General features: G+C 53.2%; 1 protein-coding gene across 8 annotated transcripts; it reads right to left on the bottom strand.

The window, feature by feature from the left end:
* Window positions 1–465: 465 nt before the first annotated feature.
* LOC105079954 (uncharacterized) lies at window positions 466–21893 on the bottom strand. Of its 8 annotated transcripts, XM_045505718.2 has the most exons (15): window positions 21411–21893; window positions 20073–20476; window positions 19598–19707; window positions 18691–18876; window positions 13551–14103; window positions 13059–13185; window positions 11311–11403; window positions 10398–10498; window positions 8845–8940; window positions 8304–8412; window positions 6803–6916; window positions 6195–6350; window positions 5694–5824; window positions 5183–5251; window positions 466–2816 (listed from the first exon to the last, which is right to left on the bottom strand). In XM_045505718.2, the coding sequence occupies exons 4-15, from the start codon at window positions 18767–18769 to the stop codon at window positions 2774–2776; spliced, it is 1671 nt and encodes a 556-aa protein (XP_045361674.1). In that variant the 5' UTR covers window positions 18770–18876; window positions 19598–19707; window positions 20073–20476; window positions 21411–21893; the 3' UTR covers window positions 466–2773. The 8 variants fall into 8 exon arrangements, 5 of the variants coding, with proteins under 5 accessions (XP_045361674.1, XP_010967104.1, XP_010967103.1 ...); XM_010968802.3 differs by having other exon boundaries at window positions 20073–21893; XR_006719659.2 differs by lacking the exons at window positions 19598–19707; window positions 20073–20476; window positions 21411–21893 and adding an exon at window positions 3250–3377 and having other exon boundaries at window positions 18691–19458.
* Between the last annotated feature and the right edge of the window lie 3258 nt (window positions 21894–25151).

Below are 25151 nucleotides of genomic sequence, written 5' to 3'. Positions count from 1 at the left end.
ACCAACATTCCAAAGCCAGATATGTATCTTTGAAAATCCAGCTGGCTAGCAAAAAATATGAACAGCAAACCAACACTAATTAACCTAGATTTACAAGTTAGTCCAGCAGAACTCAGATCAGTATTCTAATACTTAGGTTTGTGAGTTATCTTGTTAGCCCAGCCCAGCCTCTCCTTCACGTTCCTAGACTTGTGAGTTATCTTGTTAGACCAGCCTGGCTTTTCCTTCACAAAACCAAAAGAGTGTCTTTTCTTAATTACTTCGTTTTATTTCAACCCCTGCGTGTTTGTCAAAATATTCAGGTATTCAGAAGCAAAAAACTACATGACAAACAACATTGTTAGTGGAAGAAGCTGATTTTTGCTCTGTGGTGAGAAAATTAGCAACAGCAAAGAATAACGCCACATCATGAGACTGCAAGGCACTCTGGAGTACAGCTTTAAAATACTGTTCAAAAACACAAAATGCAGGAACAGAAAATGAAAAACCATTTAATTTGCAGTCAGTTTAACATGCAGAAATACAGACATACTAAGTATGTCACACTATATACATAAAAATGTGAAACAACAGCGATATCCAGAATATTGCAATTCCAGGCTGTGAGGGAGACTGAAGTGCCAGGCTGCCATCTACTTCAGCGTAGCTGTGATTCCCAGAGCGCTGGGCGTAAGGACGCATCACATCCGGAAGATGAGCCCGTCTCGACAGCACAAGAGCCTGCCTGGCTGCCTTTGGTGTCTTCTGAACCTCAGAGAAGACTCAGAAGCAAGACGTCAACTAATGCAAGCACCACCAGGAGAGAAGGACTATGCAAATACTATCAGTCACCAGGAGGAGGTGCCGTGTGTTCTCCGTCAAACCCCTCCTCAAAGAGCCCTCCCGGGTGGGTAATGCTGAACTTGAGCATTTAAAGAGGACAAGTATGGAAACTGCTTAAGGAACTCGGTTTTAGAAGGTTTACGCTTGCATTTGGCCGTTATTAAGAACTGGAAAACCTAGGCAAAAGCATGGCTATAAAACCCGTGGAAACTGCTGAGCGCCCCGGTTCTCCACGTAAGGATTTTGGAACCGAGACCTCAGTGTGGGTTTAAGTAAGGACCATTTTTATTTTCTGCTGATGGTGGGGCCCCTGGGTATGTGGTGAGGGACTCCTCCCAGCAGCCCCACCTCCAGCTCCCCACCCTCCCCTCTGGTTAAAAGAAGCTGCTCTCTGATCTTGACTTTGTGGTGCCTCCCCATCTGGTATTCTCTATTTTCACAGTGACAGCCGCCTGGGGGCATAATCCTTCAGTTTTAGAGTATGTTACTTAGATCCTTGGAGGAGCTCATACATCACTGGTGGGAATGTAAAATGGTACAGCCATTTTGGCAAAATAGACTACAGTTTCTGAAAAAGTTAAATGGAGTTACCATTTGACCCAGGAATTCCACTCCTAAGTAGAATTCCACTCCTAAAGTCTGCACAAAAATGTGTACACAAATGTTAAAAGCAGCATTATTCATCACAGCCCCAAAGTGGAAACAACTCAAATGCCCATCAACAGATGTTTGAATAAACAAAATGCGCACTATCCATAAAATAGAATATTATTCAGCTATAAAAAGGATGGCATATCAATGCAAGTCGCAACATTGATGAACCTTGAAACAAGATGCTGAGTGAAAAAAGCTGATCACAAAAGGTATATAATTCATTCACTTATATAATTGATCTTGTGTGACATGTCTAGAACATGCATGTCTACATAGATATTAAAGTAGGGTAGTGATTGTCTAGGGCTGGGGTAACATGGGGAAAAGCAGTTTGGGGCAATAGCTGAAGGTACAGGGTCTCTTTCAAGGGTTATGAAAGTGTTCTAATGTTGTCTGTGTTGATGATTGCACAACTCTGTGAATATACTAGAAACCACTGAATGGTACATTAAACTTAAGTTGGTGGATTGCAAGGTATATGAAATGCATCTCTGTCAACAGATGGCTGGATAAAGAAGATGTGGTATATTTATACAATGGAATACTACTCAGCTGTAAAAACTGACAACATAATGCCATTTGCAGCAACATGGATGTTCCTGGAGAATGTTATTCTAAGTGAAGCAAGCCAGAAAGAAAAATACCACATGAGATCACTTATATGAGGAATGTAAAAAAAAAAAAAAAAAAAGAACATAAATACAAATCAGAAACAGACTCACAGACATAAAATACAAACTTGTGGTTGCCAAGGGGGCAGGGTGTGGGAAGGGACAGACTGGGATTTCAAAATGTAGAACAGATAAACAAGATTCTACTGTATAGCACAGGGAAATACATACAAGATCTTGTGGTAGCTCACAGCGAAAAAAAAGTGTGACAATGAATATATGCATGTTCATGTATAAATGAAAAACTGTGCTCTACACTGGAATTTGACACAACATTGTAAAATGACTATAAGTCAATAAACAAATGTTTAAAAAAAAAAAGAAATATATCTCAATAAAGCTGTTACATACACAAGAAAGGAACGACACAGCCAGGATGGTGGGACGCATCCAGGAGTGTCTTGATCTGTCCCTGGCCATCCTCATTGTCCTCCTGTTCTTTTGGGTGGACCACAGAGTATTCCTGGTGTCTGGTATCAAGATTCCTTCTGGTAGAAGAGTCCAGACTTGAGAAAGACTGGCTTCCTTCTCCATATCAGGCTGCCATTTGTGAAGTGGCCAGGAACATTCCAATCCTCTGCCTTAGCTGGTCAGGGCCACACAACCTCCACAGCCCTGAGAGGGGCTCAGCTCCACCTCCATTTGGGGCAGCAAGCACGGCACCAGGCACTGGGTAGACAAAGATAAGCACAGCTGGTCCTCCACCATCAAGACATTTGACAAGGAACAGACAAGACAGCTCTTGGCCAAAGAAAACACTGATGTGTGTCTCAGATTAGGGGCTGTCTAGGAGCCAGACCAAGAAGAAAAAGAATTTCGGCAGGGGGAAAGGGCATTCCAGGTAGGTGGAACAGAACACGCAAAAACGTGGAGATAATCTATTTGAACTATATAAATGAATTTGTCATTTTTATTGGGAAAAAATGTGATCGATATCAGCAATTTCATGTAAGTCAATCTAAAGCAGGCAGAGGGGAAGAAGAACCCAGATCAGCTAGGCCAGTGGTTCTCAAAGTGTGGTCCATGGAATCCTAGGGTCCTGAGATCATTCTGGGGACCCATGAGGTCAAAACTCCTTTCATAATACTAAAGCATTATTCACCCTTTTCACTGGGCTGACATTTACACCAATAGTGCAGAAGCCCTGTTGGGTAGAGCTGCTGGAACCTCAGCCCAGGGCAAGGCAGCTGCTTCACCAAGCTCTACCAGTAGTCACTGGATCCAGCACCACTATGCAGAAGGAAAAAGACCTAGTTTCACTTTAAAATATGCTGATAAGCAGTAAAAATGGTTATTTTTATTAACTCTCAACCCTGAGTATACATCTTTTCCATTCATAGGATGAAATGCCAAGGCCACCTCTAGCCCTTCTATTGCGAAGTGTGGGACAGGGGCTGAGGAAAAGCATCTGTGCATTTGCCTGTGTGAGTTACCAGCTGAACTAGCCACTTGTTTTACAGAATGCTGCCTTTACTTCAGAGACTCTGCCTGCTCAGGTCTGAGCTGTTGATTGGCATATTTTTGAAAATGAATGATGCAAGGTGGCTACTTATAGGTAAACTGAAAGTTTTTGTTGCCAGTGATAGAAATTTGAACACTCAGCTGGGTGGGGGCATAGCTCAGTGGTAGAGTGCATGCCTAACACACACGAGGTCCTGGGTTTAATTCCCAGTAACTCCAATTTAAAAAATTTTTTTCTAAAGAAAGAAAAAACTATTTTTTAATTTGAGCACTCCAGCAAAAATGAGGATTTGGGAAAACTTGTGTCTCTCACTGTGAGTCTAAGACTCCCAATAGCAAAATACTTTCCCGGTGAGATTGACAATGTTAACGAAGATTCTTTAGGGATGACGTATAATAAAATGGGTCAACATCTAGAAGATCTGCTCCGTGAGCCAGTATTTGCCATGTGATAAACATCTAATGTCAGAAAAGCACATGTGGGTTAAAGAGCCATTCAAAGTGTGAGACAGACCAATAGACTTGACTTTAACAGAGCAGGCAAATTTCATAAAATTCATCAAGATGGTTTCAGGATCCATGCTGTCAATCATTTTTAACAAACTAGTTCCTGTCCAGTTTTGGTGTCTTATCAAAGAAGAATAGCCAAATTACCTAAAACAGGCATTAAAAGACCCCTCTTCTTCCCAAAGAGGGAAGTGGCCAGGGGCATGAGAGCCTGAACATTCCTCACACACTTCAGCTGAAACAACATATCACAACTGATTGGACTCAGAAGCAGATATGAGAGTCTACCTGTCTCTCAGCAAGCTCAAGATATTTGCAAAAAATGTAGAACAGTTACCCCCATATCATTAAGTTTGTTGTTATTGTTTCAGAAAATTACTTACTTTTTTCATCTAAAAATCTTTGTTGGTGGAGGGGAATAGCTCAGTAGTAGAGTGCCTGCCTAGCATGCACAAGGTCTTGGGTTCAATCCCCAGCACCTCCTCTAAAAATAAATAAATACCTAATTACCTCCCCCCGCTAAAAAAATTATCAATGTTACTAAGTTATGGGGTTATTATCATTATTTAAAAATAAACTAATATTTCTAAATGAATATTCTTTTTATATATATACTAATTTGTTTCCAAATCTATTTATTCATAAATCTTATTATTTACTTTGTTTATAATTTATTTCAAGAATACTAATTTTGTATTTTAATGAATTTCTACTATTTTTAATGAATAAATATTATAAATGAATGAATAAATATCTCTTGGTTTTAATTTCTAGTATGTTAATAACTATCAACAGCTATACCCACATGAGCTAATGTTCTATAGTTTAAGTTCAACAATTAACAGTGAAGAGGGTCATGCGACCAAAACATCTGAGAAGTGCTGGCTTAGGGCACAAGGAGCTGCCCCCAGTGTCCACTTACGGCTACTGGACCCACGCGCCAGCTGTGCCCCACCACCTGGCTCCCTCTGCACCCCAGAAGCCCCTCCCCGGCCACCCCGCCCAGGGCTGGATCCTGCCCCATTGCCTTCCCTGGAGGAGTGCCCTGAAGCCTCGCATCTGGTCACCTTGTCCAAAGCTGGAGACAGCAACAGCTTCTCTTGTCCGAGTCGCTGGAACTACGTGGCTGGTCCTCTCTGTTGGGAGCAAAAAGAGGGCTTCTGTGCACCTGTGAACACTGGGCCAGTGCAGCCGCGGGCCTGGAGTCTGCGCACCCAGCAGCTCCTGGTCTGCGCGCCCGGGGGCACACACGGTGAAGACCAGAGTGACGTCTAGAGCAACATCTTCCAGGGCAGCTGGGACACTAGGCGCTTCCCCAAGCCCCCCGCTACATTTCCCTCCCCAAGACCCCTGGGAAGCCTACCAGGGAGCCCTGGAAACTAGGAAGGCGTCCAGACAGGAGCGCTTCCAGGGCCCTGCTCAGTCGAGCTCGGCAGCAGGGGCCGGTGAGACCAGCCCCTCTCATGACCCCCAGGCAGGGGATGGTCCCAACTGACCCTCCAGACCTGAGGACCCCTGCCTTTCACCCAGCCCTGCCCCAAGCTCTGTAAGCTTGCCCCACCCCCTTCTCCTTCTCACCTCACATAACCCGGGAACTTGTCTCTGAAGGAGGCCAGCCATTCATGCAGAGACTCTCTGCCCCTGTTCTGTCTGAGCTGGAAGATGTCCTTGATGGTCTCCCAGCAGGGCATTCTGTCACCCACGTCCTGCTGGGAATGGCTGGTGAGTGAGCTGGGGTGTGTGCCCCTGGCCTCCTCCAGGGAAGCCTGGGTCCGCCACACCCAGCACAAGCCCACGCCCCGGGGTCGCTCACAGGCCCCAGGACCTGCACTGCCTGGCAGAGTGGGGTCCTACCTATCTGTGTCGCCGCCCAAGCTCCCGCAGCCTGTCCTGACCGGGGCTCTGCCCCGTCCCCGTCCCACAGCTCCCAGCCTTGTCGTGAAAGCCGGTGGCCCCGGTGCAGGCAGAGGCGGAGCAGACAGCCAGCCCCAGGCTGGCAGGGGGCAGGGCAGGACGTGAGGACCGGGAAGGGGGAGAGGAGGCCCCACACTCGGACCCACCCAAGGGTCTCCGGCTCACCTCCCGCTCCCCGAAAATTGTGTCCAGCTCCAAGACTTCCTTCTTCACCTGACCCTCGCGGTCCGCCCACACCCCAGGCTCCAGCGTCTTGAGATAGGTGACCAGGGCATGGACATACTCCCCCAAAACCACCATGTACAGACTTTTCACAAGGACCTGTCCCCCCAAAAGACAAGAAGACACAAAGGCTTGATTGAAGATGTTCCCAGGACATGGCCCAGGTGGCCTTAGTGGCTCTCCCTCCAGGATGGGACAGGAAGGGAGGGCGCAGGATGTTCCGTAAACACTGTCTACATGGGTCTGTGGGGCCTGCCCCCTACTCTAAAGGTCTAACCCTAATCACTGGGGCACAGAGGCAGCCAGCCTCACCTTCTCAGGGTGACCATCGGCTTGTCACATCAGCTCCCTGAGTCTGCCTCCCTCAGGAGACCCAGAGCCAGAGGGACAACGAGGGCCATTCTGCTCTGCCTGTCTCTGGCCCTGGGCCTCCCCATTGGCAACAGGGTCCCCACAGCCCTTTGAGACTCCAGCCTGCATTGGGGGGGTCAGGGTCCCAGCAGCCATGCGGGGCCAACCCCCAGGGAAGCCCACTCTCGGCTCCTCCCTACCTTGTATGTGGGAGTGCTGTGCATGTTGGAGCAGCCCTTCAGGGCCTGCTGCAGGGACTGCAGAGCTTGGACCAGATCATCATTCCTCGTCGAAAAGTGATGCTCCAGCAGACTCTGAGGACAGGAGGGTCAGATGTGACTGGGGCCTGAGGCACCCAGGCAGCTGTGCTCTCTCAAGCCCTCATCCTTCCTCCCCTCCAGCCCTGCAGTCCCCACTTCCCCTGAACCCACATCACAGGACCCAGAGGCTCACCACCCTCCCAACCCCCTCCCCGGTCTGCCCCAGAGCTCTGTCCCCCTTCTCCTACTGACTCCTGGGAGCGTCCCAGGCTCAATCCACAGACGTTGGTTCAAGCTCCTCCCCCGGAGCCCACCAGTCCTCCTAGAGCCCCTCCTCTCTCCACTGGGTCCCCACAGCACCAGAGCATGGCCCAAGACCCCAGTGATGCTCGCTGCCCCCAGTCTGAGTTCCAGAGACATGGGGGTGGGGGACACAGCTAGCCCCACCTGAGTGCAGCCCCAGCCAGCTCAGGTCTCAGTAGACACCCCAGGGGATGAGCAGGGGAGGCAAAACCAAATGTTTAGTCAGGGAGCCCAAGCATCCCATCCCAGACACAACCCTCCAACGCCCTGTCTGAATGATGCAGCCTTGGGAGCATCATCTGCAAAACATGTTGTCGAGCCAAATCAATTAGCTGTGGCTGCCTGGAGCTCTGCACAGAGAGGACATGAGCAGAGCAGAATGTTGGGATTGATCAGCAATGTCTGCACAGCTCAGGGCGAGAGAAGGGCAAGTTCTTCTGCCTTTGCCGTCCTGGGAGGACACGACCGTTCTGGATCTTTCCATGCCACACTGAGCCAGGTGCTCAGACCTCTGTGGAAAACCCAGTGGCAGCTACCCAGAAGCCAGCTCCCACAGTGGAAAGTGGGTCACTGGTTAGAGCTGTGGGATGTCGGGGATGGAGGCCCACCCTCACTAGCACCTCCCACCTCCCCATCCTCCTGCCCAGTAGGTCCCTGGGGAGAGGATGGCGTGGGCCCTGCCCTCAGCCTGAAGTTGAACGGAACCCAGGAGGCCCCAAACCACGTCTGGGAGGCCACCCTGTCCTCTCAAAGCTTCAGTTCCAGGGTCAGGCCTCGGGCAACTCCCAGGGCAAGGCCCGAGCCTGGAGGCAGCCACGGCTTGTGGGGAGGCACAGAGGCCCTGGGAACACAGTGGAGGGGCTGCGCCTGCCTGGGGATGCACTTGGGTCAGAGTGGGATTGGAGGGAGGGGGCAGGGGTCAGGCCTGGGGGAGTGGGTGTCAGCCTTCAGCTGGCCTGCCTGGCAGGATGGTGACTCCGCAGGTAGAGAGAGGACAGGGCAGGTCTGGCCGAGGCAACAGAGAGATGCAAATGTGGGCCCTGCCCAGGGAGGTGCCCTGGGTGAGAATGGAGCCAGGCCTCATTCCCTGGGAGCAGCAAGACCCCACCCCAGGGTGCGGTGGTCAGGGGTGCATCACCTGGAACAGGGCTCTGACCCTGGACAGCAGGTCATCCTGGCTCCAGACCTCAATGCTGTTGATGATGCCTTGCACCGGGCCTTCCTGGACCAGAGCCTCCCATGTTTTCCTGTTGGGGGCAACCAAAGGGGCCCATGGGGCCTGGCCGGGAGCCCAGCCACAGCCCCCAAGCTGCACACCCACCGTCGGCTCCCCACCCCAGGCAGCCGTGGACAAACCATTCCTGCGGCTCTTATCGTCTATCTCATCCCTACTCTTTCTTCTGAATGTATTTCTTTATGGAATAAGTGTTACATCCACGTGGCTTCAAATGCAAAAGGTACAGTGAAAAACTCTCTCCAGAGGCAGCCAGTGTTTTTGGCATCTGGCATTTCCGGTACGAAATTGTGCAACTGGATATACACGAGGGCGATGTTCTTCCCCGTTTTTTCACAGATGGCATCAAGTCTGCAGTGCACATAGCTCAGCCCCCCGGGTCCGAGGTCTGGCCACCCAGCTCTGCCAGCCCCCTGCCCTCATCTGGGACACGGCCGGGACACACCTGAGAATGCAGCAGTTTTCCAGCACGTGCAGCTGGGGGAAGGTCCCGGCACTGGCATGCAGCTGGATGAAGCTCGGAGCACCCTCCTCCTGGTATCTGCAAGTGAAGGCGGAGGTGCAGGCCCCTCCCCTGGGCCCGCCCCACCCAGCCGAGCCTTTCTCCTTTCTCAGCTTAACTGCCACCTCTTTCGTAGAATCACAAATGTGGGTGACAATAGTCAAGATGTTGACAACTTGGCCTGGCTCTGTCCCAGGCGCCTAAGCCAGATGCTTTCAAAGGATTTTTTCACGCAGTGCTCTCCATGACCCTTTGTGCTAAATGCTTCTAGAACACAGTGGGAGCGGCTTTCTCCTGTGGTCTGGTGTCACCGCTAATGCTGCATCCACCCCACCAAGTGGAGGAAGAAGCAAGGAAAGAGGCCCCTGAGGAGAGTCCGGGATGCCCACGAGGAGGGGGGCCAGCCGCCCACCTCCTGCCTGGGCCCGTGCAGCTGCCCTGGAGCAGAGAGTGCGGAGAGGGCTGGGGAGGGCGCAGGCCTCCCTGCTCCCCAAAGACAGCAAAGGAAGGGGGTCCTTGTACCCGAGAACACAGGTCAGGGTCTCAGACTGGCCACCCAGCAGTATTTTCTTAAACATTTACAACCTGGCTGTAAAATTAAAATTTTAAAGTTTCAAAAAAAAAAAAAGATAAAGAAAGAAAGCAACAAGCCAGCCTGGCTGATTTCACTTAAAAATCCACGTCTTTGGCCTTTCTTGAGTAACCTGCCTGGTGTCAGCCCTTTGGAGACCCTCGACCCAGGTGAACAGAGCCACTCGGCAGACCCCAGAAAAGGGGGCCTCGTGATGTGACCACACACCATGATTTGCCCCAAACTTCTTCTTAGGAAGTCCACATGCCCCAGGACTCTACGACACACCCCCTCGCCTGAGCCCCTTAGGAAAGAGGCAGAGCCCCTCCCAAATCCAGCGACCAGGGCAGAGCTGGGTGTGGGGCTCGGACTGGACAGCAGGTCCTGCTGGGAAAACCAGAGGTGGGGGTGGGAGACACCTCGGCTGCAAGATCTAAGGGAGAACCCGAAAGTTCAGAAACTGAGAGAAATAATATTTTATTGCAATATTTAAAAAAAAAAAAAAAACCTATGATGCACACACTTTAAATACGGACAGGATCTGACCCTGATCTTCCACAACTCCCCTCCCTGGCTTCCGCCTAAGCCCAGCCTGCCATCCAGCATGGGAGCCATGAGCCCCACGAGGTGTTCAAATGTCAATCAGTTAAAATTAGATACAATTTAAACTTCCCTTCCCCCACGAAACCAGCCGCACAGCCTCCGGAGCTGGTGCCTCCATGCTTAACGTCTCCACCTGACACACAGCTGCTCCAGAGCCACAGCAGGACTAGGGGGACCCAAAGCACCCCCAGCCCCTTCCGCTGTGTTGGCAACTGGCCCTGGCCTGGTGGCTGACAGCCGGTGGCTTGGTTAGCTCTCTGACCTGGGTTAGATGGACCCAGCGTCCACGTCTCCCGTCTGGGCGGGCTGCCTTCTCACTCACCGGTTCAGAAACTCCAAAAATGTTCCCACAACCATGATTCGAACCCGGCTGCTGATGGGTGGTCCGATGTCCCGGCCCACAACTATGGTTTCGTTCAACAGCTGTTGGTCAGAGCAAGTGGTCTCTCAGGGGCAGGGGGCAATCACACAGCCAGGGGACGCTGGGAAGATGTGGCCCTTCCCAACCGCGTGCCTGTCACAGCTGCCCCCCTCCCCGCCTGCCCACTGCAGGCGGCAAGGGGCAAACACTTGTCAGCAAGCCCCCAGGACCTCACCGACCCCTGTCCCGCCTCACTGCGGCCCGCGGCCAGCCACACCCACGCTGGGCTTCTCCGCCTGGCCCTGAAGCTGCACCAAGCCCCCCACCAACAGGCGTCGCCAACTCTCCCCACAGCCCCCACCCCCAGCTGCCGACACCCCACTGGATGCTCTGAACGGGACACCCCAGCATCACACACACATGCTCCTCGTGGACCAAACGCCCTCCAGCCCCATGGGCTGCACAACTGTCTCCTCCAGACTTGGCACACCACCCCCTTGCTGAAGTCCCAGCCGTCCCTAGACACCCATCTCTTCACAGGTCCTGGTTAGGCCCAAGCAGTCCATCCTCATGAGCTGAGAGGTTCCTGGCAGAGGCATCTCCCCAAAAGATACGCCCTGCATCCCAGCACTGAAGCCCCACCATTCAAGGGCCAGGCTCCCACTCCCTGCTTCTGCCCAACGCCCTCAGCCCTCAACACTGCGTGTCCCCAGCACTGTCCCTGCTCCAGTGGCCCAGGGCACCCACCTCCTCCACACAGCCCCCTCCTTGCTGCACCCCCCTCCCAGCGCCCCAGTCCTTCCAGGCCCCTCCTCCACCAGGGAGGGGCGCAGGACGCTTGTGGTGGGTTTGAAAGGCGCCAGCTGGCATTTACCTGGAAGATTTCGAGGAACGTTTTGTAGGAAGACTCGGCCTGACTTCTCCGATCATAGATCAGGACTCGTTCTAGTTTGTCTTTCAACTCTTTCTGCTCAGAACACAATCAAAACAATTCTATTCCTGTGCATTTCTCAGGGGTTGGGGCAGGTTCAGCCCCTCACAGCTGAAGCTGGGGCACCCTGACTGAGACAGGAGCAAGGGGTAAGGCTTTGACCAGCCCAGAGACCCCCACCAACCAGTAGCTGGAAATCAGTCCCCCAGGGGCCCAGTTTCCCCAGTAAACCCGTTCTTTCATGGCTCCCATCCCTCTGTCTATCGTAGGTGGATGTGAAGCACCGTCTAGACACCCTCTCTTCACTCCTGGCAGCTTCCGCAATCCCCACTCAGTCAAGGGGCAATGAACAGCTCCTGGGGGACCAGAGCCCCTGCAGTAACCACGACCTGAGGGAGGTGCCCAGTCACCAACCGACTGGAGGTCAAGAGGCCACAGGCGGCTAGGACTGCCCAGGCCATGGCCATGTATCAGTCACCATGGCCTGTGCGGCCCAGCTGGGCCGGGGAGCCCCGGGTGCCGGAGCCCAGCACCCGGCCAAAAGCCCATGTGACCCCTCAGGCCGGCCCACAGGAACGCCCAAGGCCCCCGCCTCCTGGCAGGCCCGGAGGAAGTGCCCTCCCCACCCCAGGCCCGGGGGCCGCGCCCTGCCTCACAGTGAAGGGTGAGCCCGAGGGTCTCCGCCTGGAGGCCTGCTTACTGGGGACTGGGATGAGGGCACTTCCCTCCGACTCAGCCCTCAGAACCCTTCTACTCTGCCCACCGCCCACCACCCACCCCCAGGTCCATACACCAGCAGGAAACTTGGTCCGGGCCCGCTGGCGCCTGGGCAGTGAGAGGGTTCCCCAGCCCGCCTGGCGCGGCTCCTGGGGGTGGGATGGGGACCACGGCCGCACGCCACGGTGGCCGCACCGTTCCTTTGCTTCTGGCTGCTTGTCTGAATGGACTAGTCGGACACCTGGCAGCTCAGCCCAGCTCTTGGTAGTTGGTCCAAGCCAGGAAGAGCAGAGGAGGATAAGCCCTGAATTTTCAAATTCAGCAACTTCACAGCTTCAGGAGAGCCTCGAAGAACAGGAGGCCCAGACCCAGATGCTTCAGGGAGACGGAGCCCTGAGTCTGGCCATCATCTCTTGTGAGCACGGAGGGAAAGTCTGAAGCATCTGCATCAGTCACTGGGAAATGCCAGTTAAGTCTGTACAAGCTCTTTATCTCACTCTCGTAAGGCTCAGTTCCTACATCTGTTAGCTAAGAAGGGCGGGGAGTCTCCCTGGACCCTCACACATTCCTTCCACTAGTCCTCACATCGGGCCCAGGCCCGGAGGCGCTGGCTATAGCAAATCACATCTGACAGAACAGCCGTGGTAGACAGCTGCGACGCCCCCTCGCGTGCTAGCTGCGTTGGCAGTGGAATAGCTGCATGCACCCTCCCTGGGACAACCGACTCCGTGCAGGGCTCACCAGCCCTGCTCTGTCACTCGCCAGGGCCCAGGGAGCCAGGCTGCACTTTCGGGTCAAGGCAGCAGCGGTGCCGGATCGGGCACCCCCCACGCGCTGCCTCGTGCCTCAGACCCGCAGGACAGCAGGCAAGGGCCAGAATCCGCGCCCCACCCCCAGTCCCAGGGGTGGACTCGGGCTCTGGTTCAAACCCCCAGGTGCAGGACAAGGAGAGGGCCGCTTGGGGGGCCATTTACCTGGATCAGCTCCAGCAGCTTCTCCTGCACCTGGAACATCCAGGTAACAAACATCACTGGGTCCAAGAGTCTCCTGGCAGCTGTGGGCTCCTTGGAGGCGGGAGGTGCCTTCTGACGCATCTCCCTGCTGGATTGGAAGCAGCCATGAGGGGCACAGGCCTTGGGGAGGAGGGCAGCTCGGAGCTGAGGGCAGTGGGCTCCAGGCCGGGCCCCACCCCCTCCCCTGCACACAGGCCATGGCTGGGGAGGGCAGCTGGGGGTGACAAAGGGGAACAAAGGGCTCAAGGGTCACACACAAGCTCCCCATACATGCACGGACACGCTAACACATCTGTACACACACGTGTGTGCACACGCTGTCCCCCGAGGACCACCCCCGCCCAAGTGGCCCTTCCGATGGCCTCCGCCTTGACCGCAGCCCTGTGCCTGAGGGCCCTCACCACAAGGCGGTGGCCTTGCCCAGGACCCCAAGGCCCCCCCAGGAGGACTCACTGCCCAAACAAGGTGGCCCTGCCCCAGGTGTACAGCTTGTAATAGTTTTTCCGGTCTTCACCACTGGAGGACAGGAGCACAGAGAGGTGGCTGCAGAGGACCTCCTGGAAGCACACTCTGTAGAGGGCCAAGAAGCAGACCCCCAGCCGGCCCTCCAGCTGGGGCCCCAGGACATGTTCCACAGCCTTGCCCAGCTCCTCCAGGTACCCGCTCAGCTCGGCCCCGGAGACAGGGCCGGGCAGCCGGGCCTCGGCGTCCTTCCTCAGCAGGCTCTGCAGCTGACTGTCCCAGGCCGCCAGGCCACCCCCCTGGAGGGTGCTGGGCTTTGGTCCCTCGAAGTTCTCGGCCCAGTTCACAGCTGCCATCACCGACTGGAGCTTTGGCTGCAGCTGCCGGCTCCTCTCGCTGCCTGACAGGGCCTCCTGGACGACCTGCCACATGCCCTGGGCCACGGCCTGGTACTGGGAGCCACAGTCCTGCTTTTCCACTGCCGACCGTGATATGGTCTCACAGGCTTCCAGGAACCGGCCCTCTTGGACCAACTGTGAGATGTCTGGAAGAAGGGAGCCGGGGGTGAAGACTTACCGGGGCCTCGATGGAAGAGCACTGGGGAGGCGGGGCGGGCGCCTGCCACAGGGCTCCTCGGGGTCACTCCCCCTTGCATGAGCGCGCAGGCACTGGACTCGCCCACCGGAGGATTCAGAGGCCAGTTTGAAGAGCCTTTGGGAGCAGGGTCTACGGGCCAGTCAGGAGCAGACGGTCAAGGGCTTTGACTGTGCGCGCAGGAGGCTAGTAAGCCTGGTGCCCTGTCGCTTTTGCCTTCAGAGCAAAGCCTCACGCCTGGGAGCCTCTAAGCTCCTGGGGCCGCTCTCGCCATCATCAGCTGTGGGTGGTTAACCCAGCATCCTGCCTGGACACAGAGGCACAAGGGGGTGGGGGCCCAGAGCTGCTAGAAAATAGTCCAGCACAACAGTTCTCAGCACGAGTGCATGTCAGGACCACCTGGGGGGCCCCTCCAAGCCCAGGTTGAAATCTGCTTTTCTGCACGGTCCCCAGACGGTGCTGACAGCGCTGGTCTCAGGACCACAGTTAGAGAACTAGCTGCTCTACGTGGTGTCGAGGGCAGCTCGCACGCCGCCTCCTTCCACGCTCGGCTCAGCCACGGAGATGGGTAGGTAGATGGATGATAAATGTAAGACAGATGTGCAGATGACAAGTACAGATGATCGGCAGACAGTGGTTGGTAGACACCTGGGTGGCAGGCGGATGGTAGACAGACAGGTTGGGAGTAGATGGCTGACAGGTAAATGAGACAGAGGGGGAGACGGCTCTCCCACAGAACCACCCTGGAAGGCTCGGCCCGCAGGCAGGGTAGGGGTGCAGGTGGTGGTCTGCAGCCTTCCATTCCCCCTCCCAGAGAGCCTGGGGCTCCCCGGTTTCTGGCCCTTCTACAGACAAGGAAGCAGCCCAGACCTGAGCAGCAGCTGGAGGCAAAGTCTCTGAGATGGGTGCCTGGGGCTTCCCTTCAAAAGTTCGGAGGGAAAGGGGGATCTCAGCCACATCAGCCAGTCCAGCCCAGGCCCTGCATGTGACGGACCAGTGGATGGAAGGGAGAGTCCCCCGCCCCAGCTGACGCCCTTTCGAGCCCTTGGCTCTCCCCTGGACAGGGTGGTGGCCTCCTCATGGTCCCCTCTTCTATATTCTCGCCTTTCCCCTCTGTCCTGCTGCTGCCGTGCTCGTGAGCAGTGTCCTTGGCCACACGTGGGCTCCCTGTGCACTGCCCTGTGCCACGCCCAGACCTCCCCATCCGAGCACACCATCCTCAGGAGCCCCAGGTACCACCTGGGGTCCCGGCCACCCCGGGCCGTTCAGGGAGGGCACTTCTCCCAAGCAAGGCACCAGGGGGTGGCTCTCTGTAGGGTCCGGGCTGTGGTTCCCAGTTGGGTAGCTGGTGGCAGCGCATTACAAGGAGAAGGACTCTCAGGGGTGCGGAGGCCTGACCCTGCTGTTCTGAGCTGGCTGCACTGCCTCCCACCCCATGCCCCAGCGGCACTTCATCAGTCCCCATCCTTAAAGCAAATATAACAAACGCAGACCTGTTGTGAATCCTGGGGCATGGGTGTTATTCTCCATGCTTTTCTGAATGTTCCATTTCTCAGACATTAAAAAAAGAAGAAAGTTTGTATCATGGGTTGAATAGTGTCCCCCAAAATTCACAACCTTCCCAGAGCCTCAGAATGTGACCTTGTCTGGAAATAGGGTTGTTGCAGATGTGACTGGTTAAGACGAGGTCCTGAGGGGAGGGCGTAGCTCAGGGGTCGGGGGCATGCACGAGGTCCTGGGTTCAATATCCAGTACTGCCATTAAAAAATATGTAAATACATAAATAAACCTAATGACCTCCCCTCTTCAAAAAATAAAGAAGGTAAATAAATCTATGTTTTTAAAACTGTTTTTAGAAAGTTAGCATGCAAACTAACAAAAAATGAAGTTGAAAAAGATGAGGTCCTATTGGAATAGAGTGGCCCTTTATCCCGTATGGCTGTGTCCTTATAAGAAAAGAAAACTAAGACACACAGAGAAGAGGCCACGTGAAGACAGAGGCAGAGACTGGAGCCTCCACAAGGCAAGAGGAAGAGAAGGATCCTTTCAGAAGCCGGGGGAGGCAGGACGGGTCCTCCCCACGATCCCTCCCAGGGAGCGTGGCCCTGCCCACACCTTGATTTCCGACTGCTGGCTCCCAAGACTGACAGAATAAATGTCTGTGGCTTTAAGCCTCCCAGGTGTGGTCATTTGTCATGGCAACCCCAGGACTCTTCAGTCCCCCTGGCATCAGCTGGGTCACGCCCAGGCTTCCCCTGTGCCCCACTTCCCAAGCTCTGGGCTCTTAGAAAGCCTTCTGGCCCCTTCTGACCAACCTGTTCAGCAGGCAAGTCTCAGCACCCGAGACCAAGCCTCCCCACCAGCCCAGCCCCTGACCCAGGACGCACCCGCGGCGCCACGTCCCAGCCTTCCCAAGCTCGCAGTGCTCCTCACCTGGAGACTCTCCCTGCCCCGCCCCGCACAGCCACCACCACTGGAGACATCCCTGGTTGTCTGTCTTCCTCCACCAGGCGCCTGCCCCCGACTGTCTGACCCTCAATCGCCACCTCCTTCAGCTGCTGCCACCCTGACTGACTGGGGGCACCAGCCCAGAGCTTCGAGGGCAGTACTGGGGCCACGCCCCCAGCAGGCTCAGCCCCCAGCGTGGTACCCGCACACATGCACTGTGACCGTTAACACCCATCCCTGGAAGGGAGGGAGTTCTCCGGAGCCTCTAGGGACCTACAAGTCATTGCCAGAGGAGAAGCCCCCGAGGGCAGTCCAGGCTCTGGGGGGCTCTGGACTGCAGCACCTGTGGGAAGGAGACCCCAAGAGAGGGGCTGTCCCCAGCGTGAGGGGCTGTTGGGATCAGGCTCTCAGGACCAGGGGGCAGAGTCACAGGGCGCTGGGGTCGGTGGCAGGGGCAGAGAGGCTTTGGGACGGCACAGGGGAAGCACCGCGAGGGGCAGTGGCCCAAGACTGAGGCTGTGAGCATCTGGATGCTTCTGGCACCTGATGGATTTCAAAGGCCCCGTTTCTCAGCATCCAGGATCGGAGGCAGCAGCGTCCCTGAGGGACCACAGAGATGCCAGGAACCAGGCGTGGAGAACAAATTAAATGAAGAGGTTTTGAATATGCTAAAAGGGAAAAGGGGTGAGGACACCCCGAGTTCTGGGATGAGCACTTAGGGGCTAGGGACGATCGTATCTCCTGTGGGTGTCTGGCAGGGCAGGGGTGAGCTGAGGATTCTGTAAATTCGGAGGACTGGGCTGGGCCAGGCCAGGAGAGAGTGGAAGGGAATTCCGCTTTGGATCCCACAGGAGCCTCAGCAAGACGACCCGGCCTATAGCCACAGGTTCTGGGTGGAGACATTAGTAGGGATGGGGTCAGGCAGGCAAAGACAGACACTTGGTGTCCCTAGCTGTCTCTGCACATGCCCAAGCTGCTAGGGGACAGCAGACTGGCCGCCTGGCACCCACCAGGCCCTGTGCAGGCCCATGAAGCTGCAGACAGACCACCTGACCTGGGTCACGGGCCAGCCACACTTGGCATGGGGAAGGAAGGAAATGGCCCTGAAAGAGTGGCCGTCCTGGCAAGGACGCCCCAACGTCACCAGGCACGGAGCTAGTGAGGAGAGACCCTCCCTCAAGATCCCATCACCTGGGAATCAACTGATAAAGGCTTGTCCCTTCTCAGGGGACAATGCTAGTCACCATCCAGATGCCAGAGATATAAAAGCAGCTGGTGACACCCCATGACCCCACGACCCTGGGCTCCCAAGGCAATCTGCCACTTCCCACTGACCGCATGTAAAACCTGCCCCGTTTTCTCTTCAGGAAGTCATTCCCTACATTACAAACACACCAGCACCTCCCAGAAAACCCAGCCGCTCCCACCAACCCACTATGGACCAGAGCCTTAGTTAACAGAATGGCCGCAGCCCCACTCTCCCCTTCAAGGGCGCCCAGTGAGTTTCCCTGGGCATAGACCCATGCTGGGCTGTGGGGACACAAACATGGATCAGACACAAACCAGACACACACAGCCCCAACCTCACCCCCAGGTGACTCTTCTCTCACTCCTGTGCCCCAGAGCCTGGCCCACAGCCAAGTATCCAGCTCTGGTTGCCTGGATCTGAACCTTGAACTCCTCTCTTGCTGTGTGTCCCCAGGCAAGTGATGCAAATTCTGAGCCTGAGTTTCATCAGCTTTGACTTGAGCTTCACATGTCAGCCATGGTGAGGTGCGTCTCACAAAAGGGAGGACTGCTGGCAGCTGCATCCTGTGTGGATGCCAGTCCTGCTCACCACTCCAGCCCCATCACAGCCCATCGCAGGACAGGCGGTAGCCAGCACCTCTCACCAGGTGGGGTCCTCCAGGCTTGGGGAGGAAGGGTCTTATCCCTCAGTCTCACCCCTCCAAGCCCTCAGAGTGACACCCACGAGGGTGGCATGCCATAAATACTGAATGAAGGGATGAACACATGAGCAAAGGAGTGAACAAACGGAAGAACCAAGAGACCAGGACGTCCTGCCAGATGAGAAAGGTGACGCTCATACCTTTAGAACGTTCTTCCTGACACACAGCAGGGGCGTGGTGCTCCTCCTCACTGCGGGAACCTTTCTTTAAAAACTGCATCTTCGATTTGGTTTTGGGCCATCTGCTCGAGCACTCTTGGGTCTCCGTTGAGCAGATCTCTTGGAGCTCGTTGTATGCTTCTGCTCCTTCCCACCCTGATTTCTTCCCTGGAAAAAACCTCATTTTGAATCGATCCATCTCGCTGTCTTGATCAGCCTGGCTCCACAGACAGCCTCTCAGCTTCTGAGTCCCTGGCCTTAATATTGTCTCTCCCGAACAACAACAAAAAAAAAACAAATGGGAGTGATGGAAAAGTTGGGTGGGCACCCGAGTAAACGAAACTGAAATGGAAATGAAATGCTTTTTAGAGTTTCCTGTTTCACACAGCAGGGCTTCCCTCTGAGCAAAGATGGTAGTGGCAGGTTCATTATTTAGCCCAAGAATGTTTCCCTGATGTCTTGGGTCAATTCTAGAACAGGGCAAAAGGTCATGCAGTTAGAAGGGCCACGTGAAGCCTGTGCTCACAGTGGACCACTCCCCACTGCCATCACACTCCCATCCCATCACTGCTGTCAAAAGCGAGGATGAACTCTGCTCAGGTTTTTTTTTTTCAATCTGTCACTAAAGAAGTTACCCATAGCTATGATTTCTTTCATTTTTTTTAAATTGTAGTGAAATATATGCAACACAAAATTTACCATTTTAATCATTTTTAAGTACACATACAGTTCAGTAGCATCAACTAATACACACTGTTGTGCAACCGTCACCATGATCTCCAAGACTCTTTTCATCTTGCAAAACTAAAACTGTCTCCGTTACCTACCTTCAGCGCCTGGCAAACCCTGTTCTATTTTCTGCCTCTGCAAATTAAAATATTCTCGGTACCTCACATACGTGGAATCCTACAGTATTTGTCCTTTAGTGACAGGTTTATTTCACTTGGCGTAAAATCCTCCAGGTTCATCCACTTTACAGTGTGTGTTGGACTTTCCTTCCTTTAAAACAAAATTATGAAACAGTGAATTAACTTTATTACCAATTCACTTTTTAAAAATTATTTGATGGTGCTAAAATACACACAACATATAATTTACCAGCTTAGCGGTGTCCAAGTGCACACATTGGTGTGATTAATTGTATCATCACACATTGTTGATACATCCATCCACCTCCAGAACTGTCTTCATCTTCCAAAGGGAAACTCCGTCCCACTAAATACTCACTCCCGCTTCCTGCCTCTCCCCAGCCCCTGGCAAACTCCATCCTACTCTCCGTCTCTCAGAATCTGACTCTCCTGGGTGCCTCATTTAAAGAAAATCATCCAGCATTTGTCCTCCTGGGACTGGGTTGTTTCACTCACCAGAACATCCTCAGAGTTCATCCACAGGCTAGTTCCTTCCTTTCGAAGGCCGAATAAGCCTCCGTTGGATGGATGGACCACATTGTGTTTATCCATCCATCCGTCCGTCCGTCCATCCAGCATGGACTCTTGGATGATGCCACCTTTTGGCTACTGTAAACAGTGCTGCTGTGAACACGGGCACACACTTCTGTTAAAGCCCCTTTCAGTTCTTAGCTGGGCTTTCTTTCCCACTGACGACGGCATTCTCACCACTGGGGTTTTGAAAGCTTCATGCACCTTAGAAGCTCTCACTGGCTCACGTGGATGCCTGGCATCCTAACTTCATGACAAAAGAAACTGCAGCACACATCCCTGGAGGCTTCGGCAGGACCCAGACTCAGGGGCAGTTGCTGTTCAGCGTGCTGTGAAGTAGGGACCCAACATCATCTTTTTCCACACGGATAATGAACATCTCCCTGCTGTAGTAACTCTGGGCTCCAATCTGACATCAGAGACAGCTCTCCTTTATGTGTCCAACATTCCAACTTCAAAACTGAAATCTGCTTCAAGCCAGACTGCAGTCTGGCTTAACCCCTAACCCTGAGAGCCCGGGGTACCTGAACCCGACGTATCCTGTGTGAGTTTCCTGTCGCTGCTGTGACAAACGGCCTTAAATGTAGTGGGCGAAACCACACAGACTTATGATCCTATGGTTCTGGGGGTCAGAGGTCTGCCATGGGTCTCCCGGGCTGCGTTCCTTCCCATGGCTCTAGGAGAGGATCCATTTCCCCCTTTCCCGTCTTCCGGAGCCCCCTCCCTGCCTCCCTCTCCCACTAACAGTTAAGGACCCTGTGAGGACAGTGGGCCCTCCAGGTCATCCAGGCCCCACTCCCTGTGCTCAGGTCGGCTGGTCAGCAACCTTAATTCCATCTGCGTCCTTAACTCACCCTCGCTGTGGAAACTGGCATAGTCACAGGTTCAAAGGTTAGGACCAGGCATCTTTGAGGGCACTGTCCTGTCTAGCCCCCTGCCCAGTTGGCTACAGCCTCCTCTCTCCTCAGCGTCGTGGGATGACCTCCCCTGGTCTCCACCCTCCCCAGGCCCTCCGCAACCCAGCCTGAAGAGTCTGCGTCTCTCTTTGTCCTGAGCTCCACTGCGTAGCTGCTATGTAGCCTCCTAACTGAGGACTCAGTTCAGCATTCTGGAACATTCCTCTATTCCTAGGATAGTGCCCTGAGTCAAAGGCTCTGGGGTGATGAGTATGAAACACGTGGTATTCAGAATCCAGAACCAGCAAGACGCTCCAGCAGCCTGAACCAAAGCCCTGGGTCAAGTGCGGGAGGTGTGAGCACTCACGTTCCTTTTGATGCCATGGCCGACCTCGGGCGGCGACTGGGGAGGCTGCCGCGAGCGTGTCCAGCGGGATGGCTTGTGAATATCAGCATCCCGTTGCAATTCTCCAAGAGTCCGGGATGAGTGCTACCAAGAATTGGGATGATGGCCAGACGGTAACTACGCTGATCCAGGGGGTCAATTTGCCGCGCATGGAAACCGAATCACGACGCTGCGCGCCTGGAACTGACGTGGTGTTGTGGGTCACCTACACTTCAACAAACAACAGCAGCAAGAAGAGAATAGAATGATGGCTGTCATGCTGATGGGCGGAAGTGGCAGGGCCGTGGCGTCCTGCCTGGGTCTGGGAGTCTGGGCACACAGGCACACCTCGACTCCAGGGTGGCCCCATCTGCAGTGCAGGTAAGCAAGAGCCTTCTGAGTCCCCTGTGCTGGTGACACACAAGCACTGCAGCCTGGATGAGGCCGTAGGAGGATGGGTGGACCGAGAACAAAATGTACCCACCAGCTGGGCTCGGGGCCAACCGGAGAAGCCCAGCCCCGGACCTTCCGAGCACAGCACCTGTAACTGGGGCAACTCCGGGCCGGAGCCTCTCAGGACAGTGCTGACAATGCAGACACGTGACCCCAGAGAGCAGGTCAGCCAGGGAGGAGTGAAGTTACCCCATGGGAACCGGGCGGTTCCGTTTTCTCCTGGAAGGAAAGGAACTTATTTATTTTCAGTTCTGCTCTCTGATTGTAATCCTGCAGTTTCTCGGAAACCACATGGAAGTTCTTGTTTTTGTTTTTGTTTTTATAACATTTTTATTGAGTGATAGTCATTTTACAACGTTGTGTCAATTTCCAGTGTAGAGCACAATTTTTCAGTTATACATGAACATACATATATTCATTGTCGCATTTTTTTTGCTGTGAGCTACCACGAGATCTTGTATATATTTCCCTGTGCTACACAGTTCTCCTGAAAATATCTAACTCTCTGAAGGCCTGTTCCATCAGTTTTTCCAGAGCACAGAGAGATTCTCCTGATCTCCACCCCGAAGGCCTTTGGGGGAGTGTTGGAGGCCCACGGCTGCAGCAGCTGTGACGTGACTCAAACAGAGGTAGATGGCAAGTGCCAATTTTCAGTTGGTAAGATCAGAGCACCCTCTCTTTCCCCTCATATGACGTCCGTCAGATCCACACCACACATGGAGAGTGGCCCCCAGCACAGGGGGAGGGGGCCAAGGGGCTCACTGGGGGGAGGAGGGCATTCACCAAATCCATTGGGATTTTAAGCCTTTGCACAACAAAAACTTACCTTTCTGATATCCTTGCAAGAGGACACAGATTGGCTCCAAAAACAAAGAGGGCTGCAGTGCCTTTGTAAAAGTTGAAGCCATGTGCAGGCTCAGACGCACCAAGAAGGAATCGGTCTGACACACCGTTTACAATGGCCAGAGATACTGGACCTCCCACCGCCACTGACAGCCATGAGGAGCAATGAGACATGCAGCTCAACGGAAACAGCCCAGAACGACAACCTCTGCTGCTTGCTCCTGGCCCCGCTCACCTATCTCCAAAGCCAGCAGCCTCACACCTCTCTGACCTGGCTTCTGCCATCACTTCTCTCCCTCTGCCGCACCTGGGGAAGGGTCTCAAGTTTAAGGACTGATGTAGCTCCACTGGGCCACCCTCAGTCCATTTGCGCTGCCCCTTTGGCTACATCGGGGAACATAGTCACAGAGCCCAGGGATTAGGGTGGGGACATCGTTGGGGTGCCATAATTCTGCCGACCTCAATGATGTACCCTCAAATCACACATGGTGTGACACAGGAAAATGGAACTTGAGGGGATGGCCGTGTCCCAGGTCCCAGGCGAGTCCCTGGGACGCGCCCCATTGGGTGAGGGCCCTTGGCTTCACTCAGGAAAGAATTCAAGAGCAAACTGTAGTTGATTTATTCAGAGAAGTAGATTGATTCAGAGAGATGCACACTCCTAGACTGAGCATGGGCCGTCTCAGAAGGCAAGAGAGCGAGAGGCCTTGGGGTTCGGGGTTCGAGGTGCAGTGGTGCTAGTTTTCATGGGCGTGGCAACTTCCTATGCTAACAAATGGGAAGATTATTCCAACTACTTTGGGGGAAGGGGCAGGGATTCCCAGGACCTGGGCCACCATCCGCTTTTCGACTTTCATGCTCAGCTGGGGAACAGTCAAGGCCCCGGTGGGAGTGTCATTTAGCATGCTAATCTATTACAGTGAGCGTATAATGAAGCTCAAGGTCACTGGAAGTCATATCTTCAATCGCTGTGTCATTGCTTTAATAAAGGCTGTGCTCTGTCCACTTCCCTCCTGTTGCAATGACACAGAGGTCATCCTTGTTTCTTTTTTTTCTTTTGTTCAGATTTTAAACACTTTATTTATTTATTTATAAAACCAACTGATTGTGTTATAATTTCTGTACAGTAAACTACACATATTTCAGATGTCTCATTCCTTTTTATAGTTGCATGATACTCCACTCTGAGGACAGATCATGGCTCACTCAAGCATTCCCTTCTGTTGGAAGTAAATAAAATTTTGTCTTGAGTCCACTTTAAGGTACACCCAGTGGAATCCCAAACAAGACTTTGTGTATTTATGCATTACAGATTGAATAGTTGGGCAGAAGACCTAAACAAGCAATTCTCCAATGAAGACATATGAATGACCAATAGGCACGTGAAAAAATGCTCAATATCACTAATCATCAGAGAAATGCAAATCAAAACTGCAGTAAGTTATCACCTCACACCAGTCAGAATGGCCGTCATTCAAAAGTCCACAAATGACAAATTCTGGAGAGGCTGTGGAGAAAAAGGAACCCTCCTACACTGCTGGTGGGAATGCAGTTTGGTGCAGCCACTGTGGAAAACAGTATGGAGATTTTGCAAAAGACTAGGAATAGACTTACCATATGACCCAGCAATCCCACTCCTGGGCATATATCCAGAGGGAACCTTAATTCAAAAAGACACCTACACCCCAATGTTCATAGCAGCACTATTTACAATAGCTAAGACATGGGAACAACCTAAATGTCCATTGGCAGATGACTGTATAAAGAAGATGTGGTATATTTATATAATGGAATACTACTCAGCCATAAAAAATGATAAAATAACGCCACTTGCAGCAACATGGATGCTCCTGGAGAATGCCATTCTAAGTGAAGTAAGCTAGAAAGAGAAAGAAAAATACCATATGAGATCACTCATATGTGGAATCTAAAAAAAAAAAGACAAATGAACTTACATATAAAACAGAAACAGACTCACAGACATAGAATACAGACTTGTGGTTGCTGGGGGAGGGGGGTGGGAAGAGATAAACTGAGAATTTGAGTTTGTAGGTACTGACTGGTATATATAAAGTAGATAAACAAGTTTATACTGTACAGCACAGGGAAGTACATGCAATATCTTGTAGTGGCTTATGGTGAAAAAGAATATGAAAATGAATATATGTATATTCATGTACGACAGAAGCACTGTGCTGTATACCAGAAAATGACACAACATTGTGAACTGACTACACCTCAATTAAAAATTTTTTTTAAAGAATGCAAAAAAAGGCCTCATGCCCAAGGGAATCGCAGAGACCAGGGCTGCCACCAGACTGGAATTGCATTCCCATCTGACTCTGGACAGAGTTAACCCTGCCAGCCAGCCCCCAGTCCTGCCAACCCTACCTCTTGACACAAAATCCTGCCTCCAAAATGTGCATC

This window comes from Camelus bactrianus, chromosome 6, assembly GCF_048773025.1.
Source record: "Camelus bactrianus isolate YW-2024 breed Bactrian camel chromosome 6, ASM4877302v1, whole genome shotgun sequence".
Taxonomy (NCBI): Eukaryota; Metazoa; Chordata; class Mammalia; order Artiodactyla; family Camelidae; genus Camelus; species Camelus bactrianus.
This window is presented reverse-complemented; position numbering and strand designations above follow the sequence as displayed.

Excerpts from the sequence above, each read along its gene's own strand:
- LOC105079954 (XM_045505716.2), bottom strand. The coding sequence starts at position 18,907 with ATGGATCGATTCAAAATGAGGTTTTTTCCAGGGAAGAAATCAGGGTGG. Across the intron at positions 13,186-13,550 it reads AGGGCCACCTTGTTTGGGCA|CAGGGAGATGCGTCAGAAGG; the intron begins GTGAGTCCTCCT and ends CTTCCAATCCAG. Across the intron at positions 8,941-10,397 it reads TTTTTGGAGTTTCTGAACCG|ATACCAGGAGGAGGGTGCTC; the intron begins GTGAGTGAGAAG and ends CTTCACTTGCAG.